Below are 18,435 nucleotides of genomic sequence, written 5' to 3'. Positions count from 1 at the left end.
CAATTGATAATGAAGCTGAAGACAATTCCTGCTCTGAACTGAGAGCTAGTTTTCCTGTCTCATTACCAATGTATTATCATTTGGCATCTGAAATCACTCCAGTCTACAAGATATAAGGACCAATCCAAGTATTCTAATTCCCAATCAGGGTCTTTCTGAAAGAAAATAAATCCAGATAGGAACAGAGAAATCTAAACTTTAAAAAAAAAAACCCTTCAGAATAAGCCAAAATAATTTCCTCAATGAACATTGTGCTTGTCAGAAGAATCCACCCTCCCTCTCTCCAATGAAGAAGTCTGCTTGCACACAAAAGCTTATACCTGGAATAAAACATTGTTGGTCTTAAACCTGCAATAGAACTCCAACATTTCTCTCTCTCCCCTCCCCCCTCCCTTCCTTACCAAAAGAGGAGCAGCAGCTTGGGAGAAGCAGAAGCTGTGTGTGTCTGTGTGTCTGAGTGAAGGGTGGGGGGAGGGAGGCAAGAGGCAGGAAACAAAAAGCAAATAGCCACGCAAGGAGCTGGGGAAAAAGCAAGCTATGGTGTGGCTGCAGTAGCAGCCCTGGAAAGAAAGCAGGAGAAAGAAGTTGCTTGGGGGATGGATTTGAGTCCTGTGCAGGCTGGATGCAGCCCACGGGCTGCATGTTTGACATCCCTGCTCTAGGTTGTTGCTCCCTAGAGGACTTGAGCAGTTGATAACAACTGTGCCTACTTTGCCTCTTCCCTGGTTATGTTGGGGGTAAGGGGGCCAGGATGCATACAGATACCAAGGATTCTGGCATTTAAGCTCAGTGTATCTAAATGGTCTGACATAATTAAATCTTTGAGTTGTTTTAGACCAGCTCGTTGCTTGTATTATGGAGTGGTACTGGAGGTGATGCCGAAAGGCTTGGCAGTCAACTCGGCAGTCAACATATGCGCTCCAGGATCTCATCTGTTTGGTCACTGAAGAGTTCTTTGGCCTCAAAAGGTAGGTCTTCTATTTCAGCTTTCGTGCCAGGTGTGAGGGCTGATGACCGCAACCAAGAATACCACTAAACCTGAACCCACAGCTCCACTATGGCAATCAGCATAATGCCTGGAAGCATTAAGTTGTTGTTTCCTCCATTTTTTGCTCTTGGCAATTAATGCCTTTGCTAAAGGTTTGTTTTCATCAGGGAGCAGATCTGCAAATTGGATAATTCTTTCCCAGAGAAGAATCCGAAATTCAAGAGCTGTGTGCAGATTTCTTGAAGATTATGTGTTGATCCAAGAGTGAATGATATTTTTCTGTGGCTCCGAGAAGAATGTTTGTATTATGAGGGATCAAGCAGATGAAGGCATTCAAAACCGACTCTGAGTTCTGGAAAGGACGAGTTCTTTCGCTCTTCAGTTTATGATTCTCCATGGATTCTCTTGTGTGATTTACAACACCCTGCATCACTACATTTTCTGTTCTACAAACAGTAGGTATTTGGACTTTGATGCACACAGCTCCTCGGGGAAAGGATGGAATAAAAATGTAACCAATAATTGTAAGTATAATGTGTTTTGTTTCTTGGGATTATCTCATAATAGTTCAAAAGCAAAGCTGTAGCCCTGACCTGGGCAGCCCAGATAAGCCTTATCTCATCAGATCTTGGAGGCTAAGCAGGGTTGGCTCTGGCAAGTTCTTGAAAGGGTTACCTCCGAAGAACACTAAAGGTAGGATGCAGAGACAGGCTAATCAAGTGACCTCTCTGAAAAATGTTCAAACCCCCAGTATGGGTCGCTAGAAGTCAACCATGGCTTCCAGGCAAGCACACAAAACATACATGCACAATTTTTTAAAAAGCAAAGCTGTAAAGTTTTTAATTGGAATAATTAAATAGCACTTATGAAATAAAAGTGAGAAGACAAGTAATATGATAAAAGAAAATGTATAATCTGATAGTCCAACTCTATGTGAACAAACAGCAGGGCTCAAATTTCAGTCCAAATCCAACAATGCCAATATTTTTGATACTGGCAAACATGGAATTACAGTGTTAACAAAAGAAGAGCATTAATGAATTGCCTCTCTATTAAATATGCTTCCCAAAGCAGTAAAAATACATCTACCACCAGGGTTCAGATTCTTAACTAGATTTATAAAGACTTATTTCTGTACTTTGCATAGGCCAATCCATGGCTTTAAATTCATTTCCAACTTATTTCATGCTGTCAACTTGGATCAGCTCATCTTCCCTATGTTTCTGTCCAGCCAAGATGATTTATACTCATGTTGTGGTAGCAAATTAGGGAAGGAATGATGACCAGTCAGAATCACTAGGAGCTGAACAATGGGCAGCACACCAGAAAATTCAGTCTTTGGTGTCCTTTCCCCTAAGGATAAAATAATTCTAGATTTTGATGAGTTTAGTTATGGATTGAACAGCCAGGCCTTGAATTCAGCAGGAGCTCACAGGAGTGCAGCTCCTGAACCTTTCTGAGGGTCCCCCCCTCTTCCTCCCCACCTACCTTGTCTATTGAATAGCAGGTGCAGCTGCATAACAATCCCTGGATTAGGAGAACGGGCAGCCAACCAGCCACCAGGAGCTTTGCCACACCCCCAGCAGCCCTCATTAACCCCTGGAGAAGCCAACACCACCCTTTCCCCACTTTCTATGTGATTTTTGGGCAGTGGGTGACTTGCTGGCCTTTTGACTGTTGGGGGGTGCGCAGCCAAGGAGAGCTTCAGGTGAGCGAGGCCTGCTTGGGTTGGCTGTATCTCTAGCTAGACCAAGCAGGCCTCGCTCGCCCGGGCTCTCCTGTCTTGTCGGGTTGCTTTTGGCTGGTGAGGGGGCAGCATATGTTAATGAGTTATGCTAATGGAGTTCATTAGCACTGAACTCCACTGCCTATTTTTCTACAAAACGACCCCTGAGAACAGCAATGATCTGCTTATGACTAAAACAAAAATTACTGGAACAACAACAACAAAAGAAATCTCCCCCTCCCCAAAAAAATATGAATACAGAGTTTAAGAATCATTTAAATAGATTTTTCAACACTTCTTTTTTTCTTTGGTTTTCAAAAGCTTGAAGTCCACTCATACTTGCCTTAAATGCCCTTGGAGTAACATAGCTGTATTTTCCAGACCACATCTGTTTGATGAGCTCTGCATATGATTTGGCAATTTCACCTCGCATTCCCAATGGATTGTCAAGATTCAGTTCTTCTTGATACTTATCATTGAGGAAGTACTCGGTGAGCGGAGGAGTGTTGCTCAGACACTACAAATGGATGTAGATAAAATGTATGTGCATAACAAGCAGCATTTACATCAGCTGTTTAATTCCATGGTTTCCTATCAACTTCCCATTTTACTTTTACACCTTCAAATATCAATTAGCGGTACAGAAGTGTTTCGCTAAAACCAAACAGCCAACTTATTTTCCCACCAATACTATATTGTTACCCTCCAGCTAAACAATCAAATCCCAAATAATAAAATAACATCTATCTGGATTATAGTAGTGCTTCCATCTGCTAACAAGCGTCTTACATAACAGGACTTTTACTGAATTTATAAATCTGTGAAGCACCTAAAATAGCAATGAGAACTTAATTTTCCCAAATAAATCAAGACAAAAAATCTGTAGTTTTGACAGTGTCTCCAAAAGTTCTCACTTTCCCATGAATAATTCTTTAACAAAATTGAGTGCTATAAGAAACTTCATGCAACCTTGAAATACCTACCTGAATTGCTGAGTTCATGAAACATGTATTCCCCAAGTTACTAAGACCACAAAGGCCCGGCTGTTCATTGTGTCTTCCTGGTTCTGAATAATCATAATTCTTATAAGCAGTGTATGAGGGCAGGCAATAGTTTGAGTTTTTTACACTGGAATGAAAACAAAACATTTACAAAGTAGTTGCAGGATTTATAACTAATATTTTTGTAACTAATATAATACCCTAGTATAAATAAATGGCTGTTTAAATTAACTGAGTATGAAGAAGAGTTGCCAGCCTCCCTCAGTGGAGGCAGGGATTCCCTGCCACTGATCAGCTGGCTAGCAGGGGTACTTACCAGGAGAAAGAGGAAGGCCCAGGTGACTTTGCTGGTGACATCACTTCCAGCATGTACAGGAAGTTATGCCATCACATTGGTGACATCTGGGCAATGCTCTGGTATCTGAGCAAAAAGCCATTTTTACCAGTTTCCCCCCCAAATACCAAAGTGTCACTGCGACATTGTATGATGTTGTCACTTCTGGTGCCTGCCAGAAATGATGTAGCCACATCACTGGCAACATAGGCCACTCTTGCCTGGGCTTCCTTTCTGCTGCTGATAAGTCTTACCCCCCCATCTCACACCAGTTGCCAGGAAAGACCTGGCAATTCTAGTATGCAGATGAGTTTAAATTAAGTGTTAACAACAATAAAAAGTTCTCAAAATCTTATTACCTCTTCAAAGACACTACATAACACTAAAATAGGCCATTAGACTTGTTGTGTCTCTTCCCTTAATTAACAAGAGTAGGCCCATAGCTCATTATTTCTTTCTTCAAGTTTCACACACTCAGACTTAAGGCATCACAAGCAACAAAGTCTGTTCCTTTTACAATCTGCTGCAGTTAAGAATGAACACAGTAGAAATGGGGAAGAAGAATTATAGTTTAGTCATAGAATTGATAGATTTGAGTCCATAGCACCTTAGAGATCAACAAGATTTTCAGGATATATGCTTTCAAGAATCAATGTTCTCTGCATCAGATACAAGTAGAACTGGAGATCCCTGAGTCTTTATATCCCAGTCAGAAGGTGGGAGCAGTGTTGCAAAGAAGGAACTCAAGATGCAGAGGTACAATGTACATTATAATCAGCTTGATTAGAGCAGAGAGGAAACCCTTGGGGGCAGAAAATAAGCAACTGTAGTAAGATAAGAATCCTATGTCCCTTGGGTCCATTGTTCTGAATTTGTGAATAAACTCAAATTCAGCAATCTCACATTGTAATCACCCTTTGAAGCTTCTCTACTTGACTGTCACCCTTAGGTCAGCAAGGGAATAGCCTGAAAGATTAAAATGTTTTCTCCCTGGTTTTGAGTGTTGTGCTTTTATGCAAGAGGGTGCTCACAAGTGTACTACTGAAAGGACATATCAATGCCTTCTGGTAAACCAGATACAAATGTGACAAGGGTACTGAAATTAGAGTGTTTTGGTGTATGAGAAAAAGTTAAGAGACATGATCCTTAAAGTCTTTAATAAAAAAAGGTAAAATCAAACTTAAGTATGAGGGTATCAGTGTTATTAATGGTAGTGGTTATCATAAGGAATGTTTGGTAAAATTAACATTTCTGTAGATTTATGAAAGCAGAAGTATGCCAGTCAGGAACCAGAAGTCAGTTCTTAAGCTTCAGGTTGCTATAAGCAGTAGCTACTATTATGAATTCTGTTCTGTTTTATTCAAGAGAGATAGAGAGAGGTCCAATGAAGTTTCACATAAAAGCTCCTTTTCTTTCTCACAGGCCACTATCACTGTAGCTTTAAAAGTCTCATTTTTCTTCTAAGTGAAATTATCTCAATAGCCACATCACTCCAATTAAAACAGTAAATAATTATAAGAGAATATGTTTCATCATGGCTGTACAGAACACAACTGTAAAAAGTATTATCTTAGCTGCTCACTACTGACTATGCAACTGTGTGTTAATCTAGTAATCTATATCTATAGATATATAAATTATTCAGAAGGTTACTGTAGGTCCTTTAGAGACAAAAAGATTAAAGACAAGTTATGCTGACTAAATTAGCTTACATAGATCTAGTTGAATTTGTGAAAAACATTAATAAGAATTTTGTTCACTACTTCATATTACAATCTAAATGTATAACACACTTAGAAAATGCATACTTCATGTTTGAGATATTTTTCAATCCATAATATGAAGTGGCCAAAAACAGACTTGACAATTATTGCATTTTAAGAGTCCAAGGGAAGAAGAGATTCAAAAAGTGTATATGCTTCAATGCCCAGTTCTAAATATTACACCTGCATACGGAAATCAGAGTGCTATAGAATGTTCCATCAGTGATAAATCCATGCAGATATACCTACATGCAAGTATATTATATACTTAAATATAGGTATATGTGGATAAATGTACGGATACCTAAATCCATGAATATAAGCCTAAATACAGAAAATACTGCTCCAACAGAGGAAATCTTTATTACTTACTTCATTTATACCCTGCCTTTCTCCCCAGTGGGGAACCAAAGTGGCTTACATTCTTGCCATGTACATCAGGAATTCTGCATTTAAAACGAGGCATGTTGGTTCCCCACTCAACAAATCCCCCAGTAATTCCCCCCCAAAATTGTTCCTGAAAGTTAGAAGGCTGTTGGGAGAAGTCCTTAAAAGTTTAAAGGGGTCTTAAGGAGATCCTTAAACATCTAAAGTGAAAGCTTACTTCTGAAGTTAAAATCAAATCCTTTCTGTGTAAACATACCTTTACTTTTAAATTTCAGAAATATAAGAGGTAACTGTTTGCCATTTGTTGGACAGTTCCATGAAACATGCATAGCTATCCCCCCTGCCCCCAATACAAACATTTCTGTTGACCTGAGAATTTACTATTTTTATTTTAAAACCAAGTTTAAGTACATGGTGACTGTCCCTTAGTTTCAGTGATTTTATTTTCAACTAACAGTACTCTAATAAAAGACTATCAGTATTCTAATAAAAGGATATGATCAATTTTCTTTAGTTAGATTGCTTATATATATCAGAAATATAACTTTTCTGTATTTACTACACGCACACACACACACACACAGTATGATAGACTGCAGTTAAATACATGTATTTGTTTAACAGAGAGTTGGGGCTACTCACAATTAGAAGAAACACAAGTGCCACTTCACCCCTTACGAAAACTCCCTTCTCATAAATGCAGTATTTAACTAGAAGATATTGTATAAAATAATTTAGTGGTTATAATACTTTTAAATACTGATACATTTTCACATTTGATTTATAGCCATAAGGTGAGATTTCACGACTAAACAGCAAAGATTAATTTATGTGCTGTTAGTGCAGTTTTCCCATTAGAACTATTTAATATTGGCAGCAGGTTGCAGAAAACAAAGTGTATCTGCATCATATGTTTTATAAATTAAGACAACAATCCAATAAATCAATAGATCTTTTTATTGTATCTTTATTATGGAAAATATTTGTTAGGGAAATGCAGAAAAGTATGCCTTAAAAAAAAGAATGAATTTGACTGAACTGTTATTTGCCACGATGTGCAATCTCAGTGCTTTTTGAGGTCACAAAGCCTGACGTTGAACTCCAAAATTCACTAAATGCTAGGAGAGCCTGAGCAGTGAAATACATGACTACTGTCCCACATAGGCCACTCTTGCTATTTTTAATGCAGTCATCCCATATCTGCCTGTGATATGATATTGTACAAAGAAGGGGAAAAAAGTGATCTTCCTCTTTCAGTTTCTCTCAACACACTGGAGTCTAGAACACTAAGTCTTGGCATCACTGCACTTGCGCAATAATGAAGTCCATCCAAGTTATGTTTCTAAAATTATAAAACAATCTTCTTTCCAAATAATACTTGGATGATTAAAAGTTCTTAAGATGTGTTGCTTACTTTCTGTTGTTGATGTTGTTATAATTATTTGATAGAGATGGAGAGATCTTTGGTAAAGTTGAAAAATTGGATGCACCTGGGGACCTTTAAAAATATGAAAATGTTAAATTAGATAAAAATGCTGAGATTGTAAAATTAATAATGAAAAAGGAAAAGCTAACAGATGAACAATGTATGTAAATAAGTATGAAAAAATAAGGTTTGTGATCAGAGCATTAAATACTCAGCAGTGATTCAACCTCAAGTTAAAAAAAAATCACTTCAATTGTTCAAACCTCTTTATCACAGAAAAAAAGAAATCATATGAAGTCTGCCACGCACTGAGGATTGGCAAAAAAATTTATATTTTAAAGGAGGGAGGGAGAAAGGGAGGGAGGAAGAGGGGAGAGTGGGTTTGGACATAGACAACAGGCTTTCCAGAAACAAACTTTCTACTTGTGGATGTTTAACAGCACTTTAAAGCCACCAATTAAAAAATAAAATAAAAAATCACAATAATAAGATTTTGCAGAATAGTGTACCATACTAAAACAAAACAGCATACTATCAGAAAAACTCAGTGAATGAAATAATGATATTAAATGTTTCTTCCAAAGGCCTCAGACAAAATTAAATTATATTGACAATGTATATTTAATGATCAATCCAAAGTTAGTTAAAAATGAGTGCACAAATTGCAAGATATTCCAAGGATTTCTGAAAAGGCCCTAAATATTTAACATTATTTCTTACAATGACAACAAAAATAGATCAGAAATTCACAAAATGATTATACATGCTTAAAATTCCACTAGTTACCATTCATACTTTAAAAAAAGATAAAGAGCTATTTCCTAAGTAAAGAGAAAACCAATATAAATTAGCTCTTTTGGATCATGAAGTTAAAACTGGTCAGATATGCTAGTTGACAGACACATCCTGCTAATGTATATTCCCTTCTCTGGTCCATAACAACAAAATATTGCCATTAAATGAAAACATGACACTAACAATGGTAACTGAGATAAAATAGAGGGGGTTTTTTAGGCCAAGAGGAAATAAATAGAAACTGTTCATTCCATTACCCAAAATTTAAAATATCAATAAATCAATGTGATCTATCAAATCATGATAGTATCAAAAACAGAGGGTGTTCTATCAATCAATATTATTTACTGACAATATAACTGTTCATCAAGTCATCTATCAAAATGTTATGGAATAATCACATATTAATTATTTAACTGAACTTCAGCCAATTCCCATTCTAAGTGTTGTACATTATTTTATTCAGTTGCAATTGTGCTCCTCCATGCTTTCACATATAACATAGCCTGGACTAAGACTCATCTATGAAGACTGATCATCATCACACAGTAGGGGAAATCCCATAGAATCCTGTGTACAGGTGTGTGTTTTTTAAAAAATAAAGTTATATGTCTTTGTGGTAGGGTTGCCAGGGAAACACCTGCAGATTTGGGGAGTGAAGCCTGGGGGTAGGGTTTGGGGGAGGGGAAGGATCTCAGCAGATTATAATGCCATACAGCCCATCCTCCAAAGCTGCCATTTTCTTCAGGGGTACCTATCTTAGTCATCATCTGGAGATCAACTGTAAATGTGGGGGATCTCCAGGTGCCACCTGGAGATTGGCAACCACACTTTGTGGCTTTTTTAAAGTGTGAAATGATTAAGTGATAATACACCTTTGAAAGGGTTCATAAACCAGTGTTTGACAAGCTATATGTCTGTACATTATTGCCACTGAAAATCTATCACATACGTTTTGTATGCTATATAAGCCACACACACACACTTGCGTGTTATAATCAATAATTCCTGTACCACAGTGTGTCAGCAAAAACAAATAGCTATACAGACCATCCTGATACCACTGGGAATTTCTACTGGAGCAATGTGAAAAGCAAGAACAAAAACAGAACAAATAATATAATCGTGAAATTGATTTTACAGAACAGTGGGAACCAATTGACAAAATGGGGCCATGGCAGGCCCGTAGCCATGAGGCGGCCTCATGGGGCACAGCCCCCTGACTTATTTGCAAGGCCCCTGCCTGGACCCCCAACTTGCCCCCCGACTCGGCACAATTCTAATCAGGCATGGGAGGGACGGCAGAAGTAGTCACCTCCTTCCAGCACCATTGAAGGGCACCGCTGATCAGCTGTTCCATGGGCTCTTTAAATCCTGACAGAGGCTGCCTCAGCCACCCCTCTGGCACAATTTGAGTGGCAGGGGGAAGGGAGGGAAGACACAGCAAACAGGGAAGGGAACGGAAGGCAAGGCTGGATCTGGGGGAGGCAGAAGAGGCATTAAAAGACCCCACCAGCCAGCTGAGCTCCTTCCCTGGCTGGTTTGCTCCAGACAGCTGGGCTGGCTCCCTCATTTTGGCCTTGGGACTGGCTCGGACTCAGCTCCCCCTCTCCCTCGGCTTGGAATGGAGAGGAGGTGCCTGAATAAAACCTTGTGAGTCACTTGTCAAAGAAAACAGATGCACAAACTCCCCCCTCCCCCATTGGCAGCAGTTCCTGCTAAGAGGATCCATACCAGTGGAGTACAAAGCAAACACACACACACATGACATTGCCACCAAGTAGGCTTGCCAATCCCCAGGTCCCAGCGGGGGTTCTTCCACTTTCCCAAGCTCCTTCCCGCCCCCAGTCAGCTGGCCGGTGGGGGGAAGCCCCGCCCCCAGAGGACCATGTGCCTTTGGAGGCTTCAGTCTCCGATTGAAAGTCTTCCTCTTGGGATGGTGTGTCTGTGTTACTTTGAAGAAGTTGGCAGCAACTCATGAGTAGAGACACCAATCCGTCACTTCAGAGTCACCAGAAACAGGGTGTGGGGGGAAGGGAAACGTCTGCTGAGCACTTCATTATTCCCTATGTGGAGATAGATTCTCATAGGGTATAATGGGAAATTGATCTGGAGGTTTCGGGGGCTCCGGGGGAGCTGTTTTTTGAGGTAGAGGCACCAAATTTTTAGTATAGTATCTAGTGCCTCTCCCCAAAGTACCCCCCAAATTTAAAAACGATTAGACCAGGGGGTCCAATTCTATGAGCCCCAAAAGAAGGTGCCCCTATCCTTCATTATTTCTTATAGAAGGAAGAGATTTTAAAAGGTGTGCTGTCCCTTTAAATGTGATGGCCAGAACTCTCTAGGAGCTCAATTATGCTTGTCACACCCTTGTTCCTGGGTCCGCCCCCAATGTTTCCTGGCTCCACCCCCAAAGTCTCCAGATATTTCTTGATCTGGACTTGGCAACCCTACCATCAAGAGTTTCCCCATCTGGTTCAGAATGGAAGCTAAACATTTCAACCATCTCTAAAAGAAGGGAGGGAAGGAGAAATCCAGTCCCAACCATTCTGTCTCTCACTGGTGACACACTGATCATTAAGGCAGCAGCTGCTTCAGCACAGCCAGTCCCATCCTCTCAGTAAGATCCACAACTGCAGCTACTGGACACAGGAAGCAAAAAAACAAAAACACCCCCCCCCCCTTTTCCAAGCTGCGCGCCTTCCAAACTTCCAGACCACGCCTCCTTTCACATTAGCCAGGGTGACAGGCTATTTTCTTCCCCACAGCTGTGTCATCTGAATCTCATCCTTCCCAATTATGTAAGTTTGTTTGTGACTTTTTATTCTGTAAACTTGTTTGGGGAAATTCTTCACAATAAAATCTGCTGCGGTTGTATTGGGTGCCATACTGCGAAATGATGCATTCAGCCCATTTGTTTCTGAATGCAAAAATAAGAATATGGCCTTAATCTCTCTCCCCCACATCCCCGCTTTCTCGTGCACTCAAAAGCAAGACATCTGACATCAGGGAGGAAACACCGCTTTTGTATATATTTGAGTGCACGAGAAAGGGGGGGGGGGAGGATCTTCAAAATACTGTAATGCACAAAGAGGAAGGTAGGACTGTCTGTTTCTTGAGATTTGTCTCTGGTGGTATTCTTGCTCTCCCCCTCTTTGGCCAGTTTTGCTGCAGGAAAAAATAGCTGGAACTCGGATAAGATCACAGCAACTGTCCCCTTAGTGCCCCCCCCCCCCAATTTGTCTGATTTCTGTAGATCCAGCCCTGACTGAAGGTTGTGTGTGGGGGGTGCTGGCAGCGTGATTGTGGGATGGAAGGCTAAGGTGAAGAGGCCACTGAGTGCCCCCTGAAAAAATGTGAGGCCCCCCCGACTTGCCAAATCCTGGCTATGGGTCTGGGCCATGGTTTTGTAGTTGAAAACTTGCTTTGTCTGTCCAGGTTCAATCCCTAACATTTCCAATTAAAGGATCTCAGATAGCAGGTATGAGAAAAAACTATCGGCATGCAGGCCTGCAGAGCCACGGTCAATGTACAAATTACTGAGCTAGATGGACCTATGGTTTGACTTGGTGTAAGGCAGCTTCATACATTCATACTCACAGGATTTAGTTTAGCTGAATCACAGTGATGGTCATGACATGCCTCCCCCCAATAAGTAGCACAACACTACTTTATAATCCTGATGCAAATAACCATCTGTAACAAAGGTTACTAGACAATGCTGTTCCTGAGATTTAACATGGGAGTACAATCCTCTAAGTATTTATTTGTGTACTCAATGTGGACTCAAAGCAACTTAAAATATCACCCCCACCAACCCAAAAGCAAATAAATAAATCCATATTAGCATCAATGCACAGATATTTTTGCATAGAATGGTATTTTATCTTCCTATAGCCAATCAAAACAACTCCACAGCTTAATCTCACTCTTGAGATGAGAATTTGTCACTTACAGGTGTTTGTTTCTCTGTCCTACATCTGAGAAGTGGCTCAGAGTGACACTGAGCTAAATGGGCATGGAATCTGACATGGTAAAAAGCAAGTTCTTATGTATACAGTTAACATCTCCTAAAAATTACATTCTAGCATTCTCAGGTTGCTAAATGGCCCAGGAACAAAAGGCTCTTAAGAAAGCAAAGTCCCAAGGTTTATTTTATTTTAAACATTTTTAGGCTGCCTTTTCATCCAATTTAGAGTTTTGAGGTGGCAAACAATAAGACATGTTAAAGCATGCATGCACACACACAAAAAAAGGCATAGGATGGGTAGTGTTGCCAGGTCTGTGTTGGAAAATATCTGGAGACTTTGGAGGTGGATCCAGGAGAGGACGGGGTTTGGGGAGGGACCTCTGCATGGCACAATGCCATAGCGACCACCCTTTAATGCAGCCATTTTCTCCAGGGGGGCTAATTTCTGCCAGCTGGAGCTCAGTTGTAAAAGTGGGAAATCTCCAGGCCACAACTGGGGGTACCCTGGGGGAAGTGATGTCATCAAGGAAGATGGCTGGTTGAATCCATAGTCTCCTGCAGCACAGCAATTTTAGCCTCCTGAACTGGTAATAAGACTTTAAGCAGCAACTTTAATATAGGATATATGGGCTCTAAAGATTCAGAAACTAGAAGAAAAAAACTGAAGAATTTTTTAATCTCTTGAAGCTAGTGTGACTCATCTAAGCTTGGAGGAGAAAGAAGGGGAAACCATTATTGCTGCCAGGCACTTGTAATTAAACAAAGAGCCTCCATCTCTATTACTAAGAATGGGCTGGAAGAGTTATTTGTAAATCCATCTTGGAGATTTTAGAGTTGAACTGAAGCTGATATATCAATAACAAATTAAGAAGCGGCAGACCAAATAACTGACTATGATTTCTACAGCTCATGAGTAACCTTGAAAAGTCAAACCAGTACTTGAAAAATAAACTGAATTATGCAGAAAACTCTGCCAGATGTTGCAATTTATGCTTTAGAGGCCTTAAAGAAGGTGTGGGAAAAGGTACAACTATGGAGCTGGATGGCCTAAGGAAACTTTTAAACTGGAAGTGCCTGAATTTAGTATGGACTGAGGAGTACACAGAGTTAAATCCCACATGAAAGTACCTACTGAGAATTCAAGAGATATAACCATAACGTTTCCAAACTTTAAAGAGAAGGAACATATTAAAGAAAACTCATTCTAAAGTTGCAATTATGTTTGAGAAGCAAAGCATTATGATATTTCAAGACCTTTCTGTAGAAACTTTGCAATGCAGAAAGCAGCTCCAGCCTCTAACTGCTGCTTTCAACGAAGCAGGATTGAAATATTGCTGAGGATTTCCCTTCCAATTATCAGTCTCTTTCAGGGATAAATTGCAATCTGCACTAGCATCTTTAAAAGGCCAAAACATTGCTTAATACAGTAAGGATTACTTGAAAACAACAGGAGAAGAAGAAAAACAGGTCACTTACCTGTAACTGATGATCTTCGAGCAGACACTCTGTGTCACACAGTGGCAAAAAAACCCACACACACACAGGCACCATCAACAGACCCATCAGTGGAGTCAGGACACTAGAAGCCCTCCCACTGCGTCCCCCCCAAACACCAAGAATACAGAGCAGAACTGCCACCAGACAGAGAGTTCCAACAATATGCTGTGACTAATAGTTTAATAGTTTTAAACTGACATTTTCCCTATATCCGACTTCTTCCATTAAAAGAAATCCTAAGTTTGTTAAGCAGAAAATACATTAAGTAATGTTACTTAGAGATGTGACTGTTCAGAGGTTTTTCATTATACAGATGCTTTTTGTGAAGAAGGCACAAGTGTTTTGCTGTCTTATTCCTGGGGGCTGTAGAGTGTTGGAATAGCTTTCTTTTGTTGTTCTTCTTTGAGATGTCAGTGAAAGTTCTACTTTCTTTAGTAAGCTCAGTCCTGTTTCCACATCTGTTGCCTGGAGTCTTGTGCCATTATGAATGACTTGCAAGGTAGCTGGTTCAGTCCATTTGTATTTTTGTTGTACCTTCTGAAGTTGCTATGTAATTGGTTTTAGTTCCCTTATTTTATTAATTTTATCAGGAGGAAGATTTGGGAAAGCTTAAATTTTGAGGTCATTATATTGAAAAGCTTTTCTTTGTCATGCTTCTTGCAATATCTTTGTTTTAACTCTATAGTCCAGGAAGGATAAGACTATATCTCTAGGTCCTTTCCTCTTTGGATTTACAGGGGGTCCCAGGAAATATGCTTTTGTTACAATGGGTACAACTTCCCCCTCTAATTTTAATTCCTTTGCAAGCTAGTTAGCCATGAAGGACTGTAGGTCTGCCATTTGGTATGTTCTCAGGAAAGCCTCTAAATTTTAAATTGTTTTGTTTGATTTCCGTTTCCAAGGTTAGGATCTTTGTTGCCATTTGATCATGGTCTTTTTGCATGAACTGGCTTTCTTCTTGAAAAGTCTCAGCCACAGTCATTGCCATTTCTGCAGTTTTGTGGACTTCAGACAAAGCCCGTTTGATTTCTACAAGTTGTGTTTGTACAGGCTTGAGTAATGATTTAATTTTATTCAATAGGATAAGTTCTTTTAAGTCTATTTTGCACAGTGGAAGTGCCTCTTCTTGCATCTGCATCTTGCTGGTCGCCATTTTCTCCCCACTTTTGCTCCCGCCTTCCACCTCCATATTCAGGCAATTTTGCAAAAAATAGGAGCTTACTGGACGCGTTTTCTTTGCCAAGCCCTTCCCAACAGGGAAACCTTCAAAGCCGCTTTTTTTCCCCATTTGGGAGCAGAACGAATGTGATTTTGGTGGATATATAGCCGTTTTGGGAGGTGCGATCAACTTAGGTGTCCATTTCGCTCCACCATAACGCCACACCCTCCGATTCATTATATTCTGAAGCAAAAGCTTTGTTGTGTGTTAACAGGTCCATATTGGCACAGTTTGAATTTACAAGAGGCACAAGGCAGGTTGCCCTTTGTCATTTGCTTTATCACTTGAGCCTCTAGTTAATGTAATTAGGCAACATAACAATATTAAAGAAATCTAGATTGGATGAAAATAGCACAAAACAGGATTATATCCAAATGACATAATTCAATTTGTTAGGAATCCAGAAACAACTTTACCTGCTATTATAAAGGAATTTACTCTCTTTGGTGCCTCTTCTGGTTTTAAGATAAATGTTGAAAAACTGAAATTCTTAAAATGAATCTATCAGAAGGTTTGATATAATATAAACACAATTTTTCATTCAAATGGGTCACTGTATCAGTAAAACATGTAGGAATGCAGATTACAGCTCAGTTACTGTAACTTTTCAGTTATAGTTATGGTTCACTGGTGAGGCATATCAATAAAGAATAGAAAGACTGGTCTAGGTTAAACCTATCATGGCTTCAAAGGGTTGGTACAATTAAAATGATGATGATACCTCATTTTTAATACTTGTATCAAATTCCTCAAATAATGATTACACATCAATTTTTGCAAAATTGGTAGAGAAAATGTAAGCTAGAACTCTATATAGAAAGACAACAGACAGGGGAATAGCAATGCCAAACCTGCCATATTATAAGGCCCTGTAAAAGGGAACAATGAGCAGAAGACCTCCCTCATCATCTTTCACCCCCAGTTCCCTCTGTGTAAGGGACTAAGCCAGAATGACCAAGGACTAAGCCAGAATGGGGCCTGGTAATGTACACTAAAACCCAAGGTGGAACAAAGCCAAACAATATGGTCACTGGCAGCGAAGAACAAGTCTAAAATTGTTATGTTAGGAGGTGGCTGTAGGGAATAGTTTCCTTGCACCCGTCCAAAAAAAGGAGCTATTTCTCTATATCAGAGAAGCCATGTTGGATCAGACCAATGGCCCATCCAGTCCAACACTCTGTATCACACAGTGGCCAATACACACACATACACACACACACTGTGGCTAATAGCCACTGATGGACCTCTGCTCCATATTTTTCTCCAATCCCCTCTTGAAGCTGGCTATGCTTGTAGCCGCCACCACCTCTTGTGGCAGTGAATTCCACATGTTAATCACCCTTTGGGTGAAGACGTACTTCCTTTTATTCATTTTAACCTGACTGCTCAGCAATTTAATTGAATGCCCACAAGTTCTTGTATTGTGAGAAAGGGAGAAACGGACTTCTTTCTCTACTTTCTCCATCCCATGCGTAATCTTGTAAACCTCTATCATGTCACCCCGCAGTCAACGTTTCTCCAAGCTAAAGAGCCCCAAGCGCCTTTCTTCATAGGAAAAGTGTTCCAACCCTTTAATCATTCTAGTTGCCCTTTTCTGGACTTTTTCCAATGCTATAATATCCTTTTTGAGGTGCGGTGACCAGAATTGCACACAGTACTCCAAATGAGACCGCACCATAGATTTGTACAGGGGCATTACGATACTGGCTGATTTGTTTTCAATTCCCTTCCTAATAATTCCCAGCATGGCGTTGGCCTTCTTTATTGCAATCGCACACTGTCTTGACATTTTCAGTGAGTTATCTACCATGACCCCAAGATCTCTCTCTTAGTCAGCCTCTGCCAGTTCACAACCCATCAACTTGTATTTGTAGCTGGGATTCTTGACCCCAATGTGCATTACTTTGCGCTTGGCCACATTGAACACATCATCTTCCACGTTGACACCCACTCACCCAGCCTCAACAGATACCTTTGGAGTGCCACACAATCCTCTCTGGTTCTCACCACCCTGAACACTTTAGTGTCATCTGCAAACTTGACCACTTCACTGCTTACTCCCAACTCCAGATCATTAATGAACAAGCTAAAGAGCATGGGACCCAGTACTGAGCCCTGCAGCACCCCACTGCTTACCGTCTTCCACTGTGAAGACTGCCCATTTATACTCACTCTCTGCTTCTTATTAATTAGCCAGTTTTTGATCCACAAGAGGACCTGTCCTTTTACTCCATGACTCTCGAGCTTACTAAGGAGCCTTTGATGAGGAACTTTATCAAAAACTTTCTGGATGTCAAGGTAAACATCTATTGGATCTCCTTTGTCCACATGTTTGTTCACCCACTCAAAGAACTGTAACAGCTTAATGAGGCAAGAACCCATGCTGAGTCTTCCTCAATAACTTGTGTTCATCAATGTGCCTACTCATTCTGTCCTTGATAATGGTTTCTACCAACTTTCCCGGTATTGAAGTCAGACTGAGTGGCCTGTAATTTCCCGGATCTCCTCTGGAACCCTTTTTAAAGATGAGGGTGACATTTGCTGCCTTCCAGTCCTCAGGAACGGAGGCAGATTTCAATGACAGATTACATATTTTTGTCAGGAGATCCACAAGTTCAACTTTGAGTTCTTTCAGAACTCTTGGATGTATGCCATCCAGACCTGGTGACTTATTAGTTTTTAATTCGTCAATCAGTTGTAGGACCTCCTCTCTTGTCACCTCAATCTGGCTGGTTTCCTGCTTCTAATATATTTGAAGAAATTTTTATTTTTGGTCTTTATGTTTTTTGCAATATGCTCCTCATAGTTCCTTTTTGCCTGCCTGATCACAGTCTTGCATTTGATTTGCCACAGCCTGTGTTCCCTTTTATTAATCTCACTTGGACTAGCTTTCCACCGCTTAAAGGAGTCCTTCTTACCATTTACAGCAGGGGTCCTCAACCTTTTTAAATAGGGGGCCAGTTCACTGTCCCTCAGACTGTTGGAGGGCCGGACTGCCGTTACTGTACAAGGCCGCGGGCCGTCAGTTTTGCGTCTTCTGCATCTCTCTCCCTTCCCCACACCACACACCCCGGCCTGGGAACTCACCTCACCTCGGTATCGCCTCACACTCTGTCTCCACCGCCTCAGCCCAGTGCCGGAAGTGTGCGTTGCTAATGCGAGTTTAGGTCGAACGTCACGTCCGGTCTGATTTTGCCATAACCCGGCGGGCCACATAAACGTCCTCAGCGGGCCGCATCTGGCCCGCGGGCCGTAGGTTGAGGACCCCTGATTTACAGCTTCCATTACTTTGTTTGTTAACTATAGAGGCCTTCTCTTATACCTGTTTG

The 18,435-nt window shown here is 40.6% G+C and overlaps 1 protein-coding gene across 6 annotated transcripts in view; it reads right to left on the bottom strand.

The window, feature by feature from the left end:
- USP15 (ubiquitin specific peptidase 15) overlaps positions 1–18,435 on the bottom strand; it is a 126,022-nt gene that overhangs the window by 68,167 nt on the left and 39,420 nt on the right. For 3 of the 6 annotated variants that reach the window (XM_060244972.1, XM_060244976.1, XM_060244974.1), the window contains 3 exons: positions 7,614–7,697; positions 3,698–3,842; positions 3,058–3,231 (listed from right to left, as the gene is read on the bottom strand). In XM_060244972.1, the coding sequence (XP_060100955.1) occupies positions 3,058–3,231; positions 3,698–3,842; positions 7,614–7,697 (403 nt within the window). Of the gene's footprint in view, positions 1–3,057; positions 3,232–3,697; positions 3,843–6,841; positions 6,910–7,613; positions 7,698–18,435 lie in introns of those variants that run through there. The other 3 variants (XM_060244977.1, XR_009555736.1, XM_060244973.1) reach the window with 3 other exon arrangements.

This window comes from Heteronotia binoei, chromosome 8 (genome assembly GCF_032191835.1).
Source record: "Heteronotia binoei isolate CCM8104 ecotype False Entrance Well chromosome 8, APGP_CSIRO_Hbin_v1, whole genome shotgun sequence".
NCBI lineage: Eukaryota > Metazoa > Chordata > Lepidosauria > Squamata > Gekkonidae > Heteronotia > Heteronotia binoei.
Note: the sequence above shows the minus strand (reverse complement) of the source record. Positions and strands in the feature narration are given on the sequence as shown.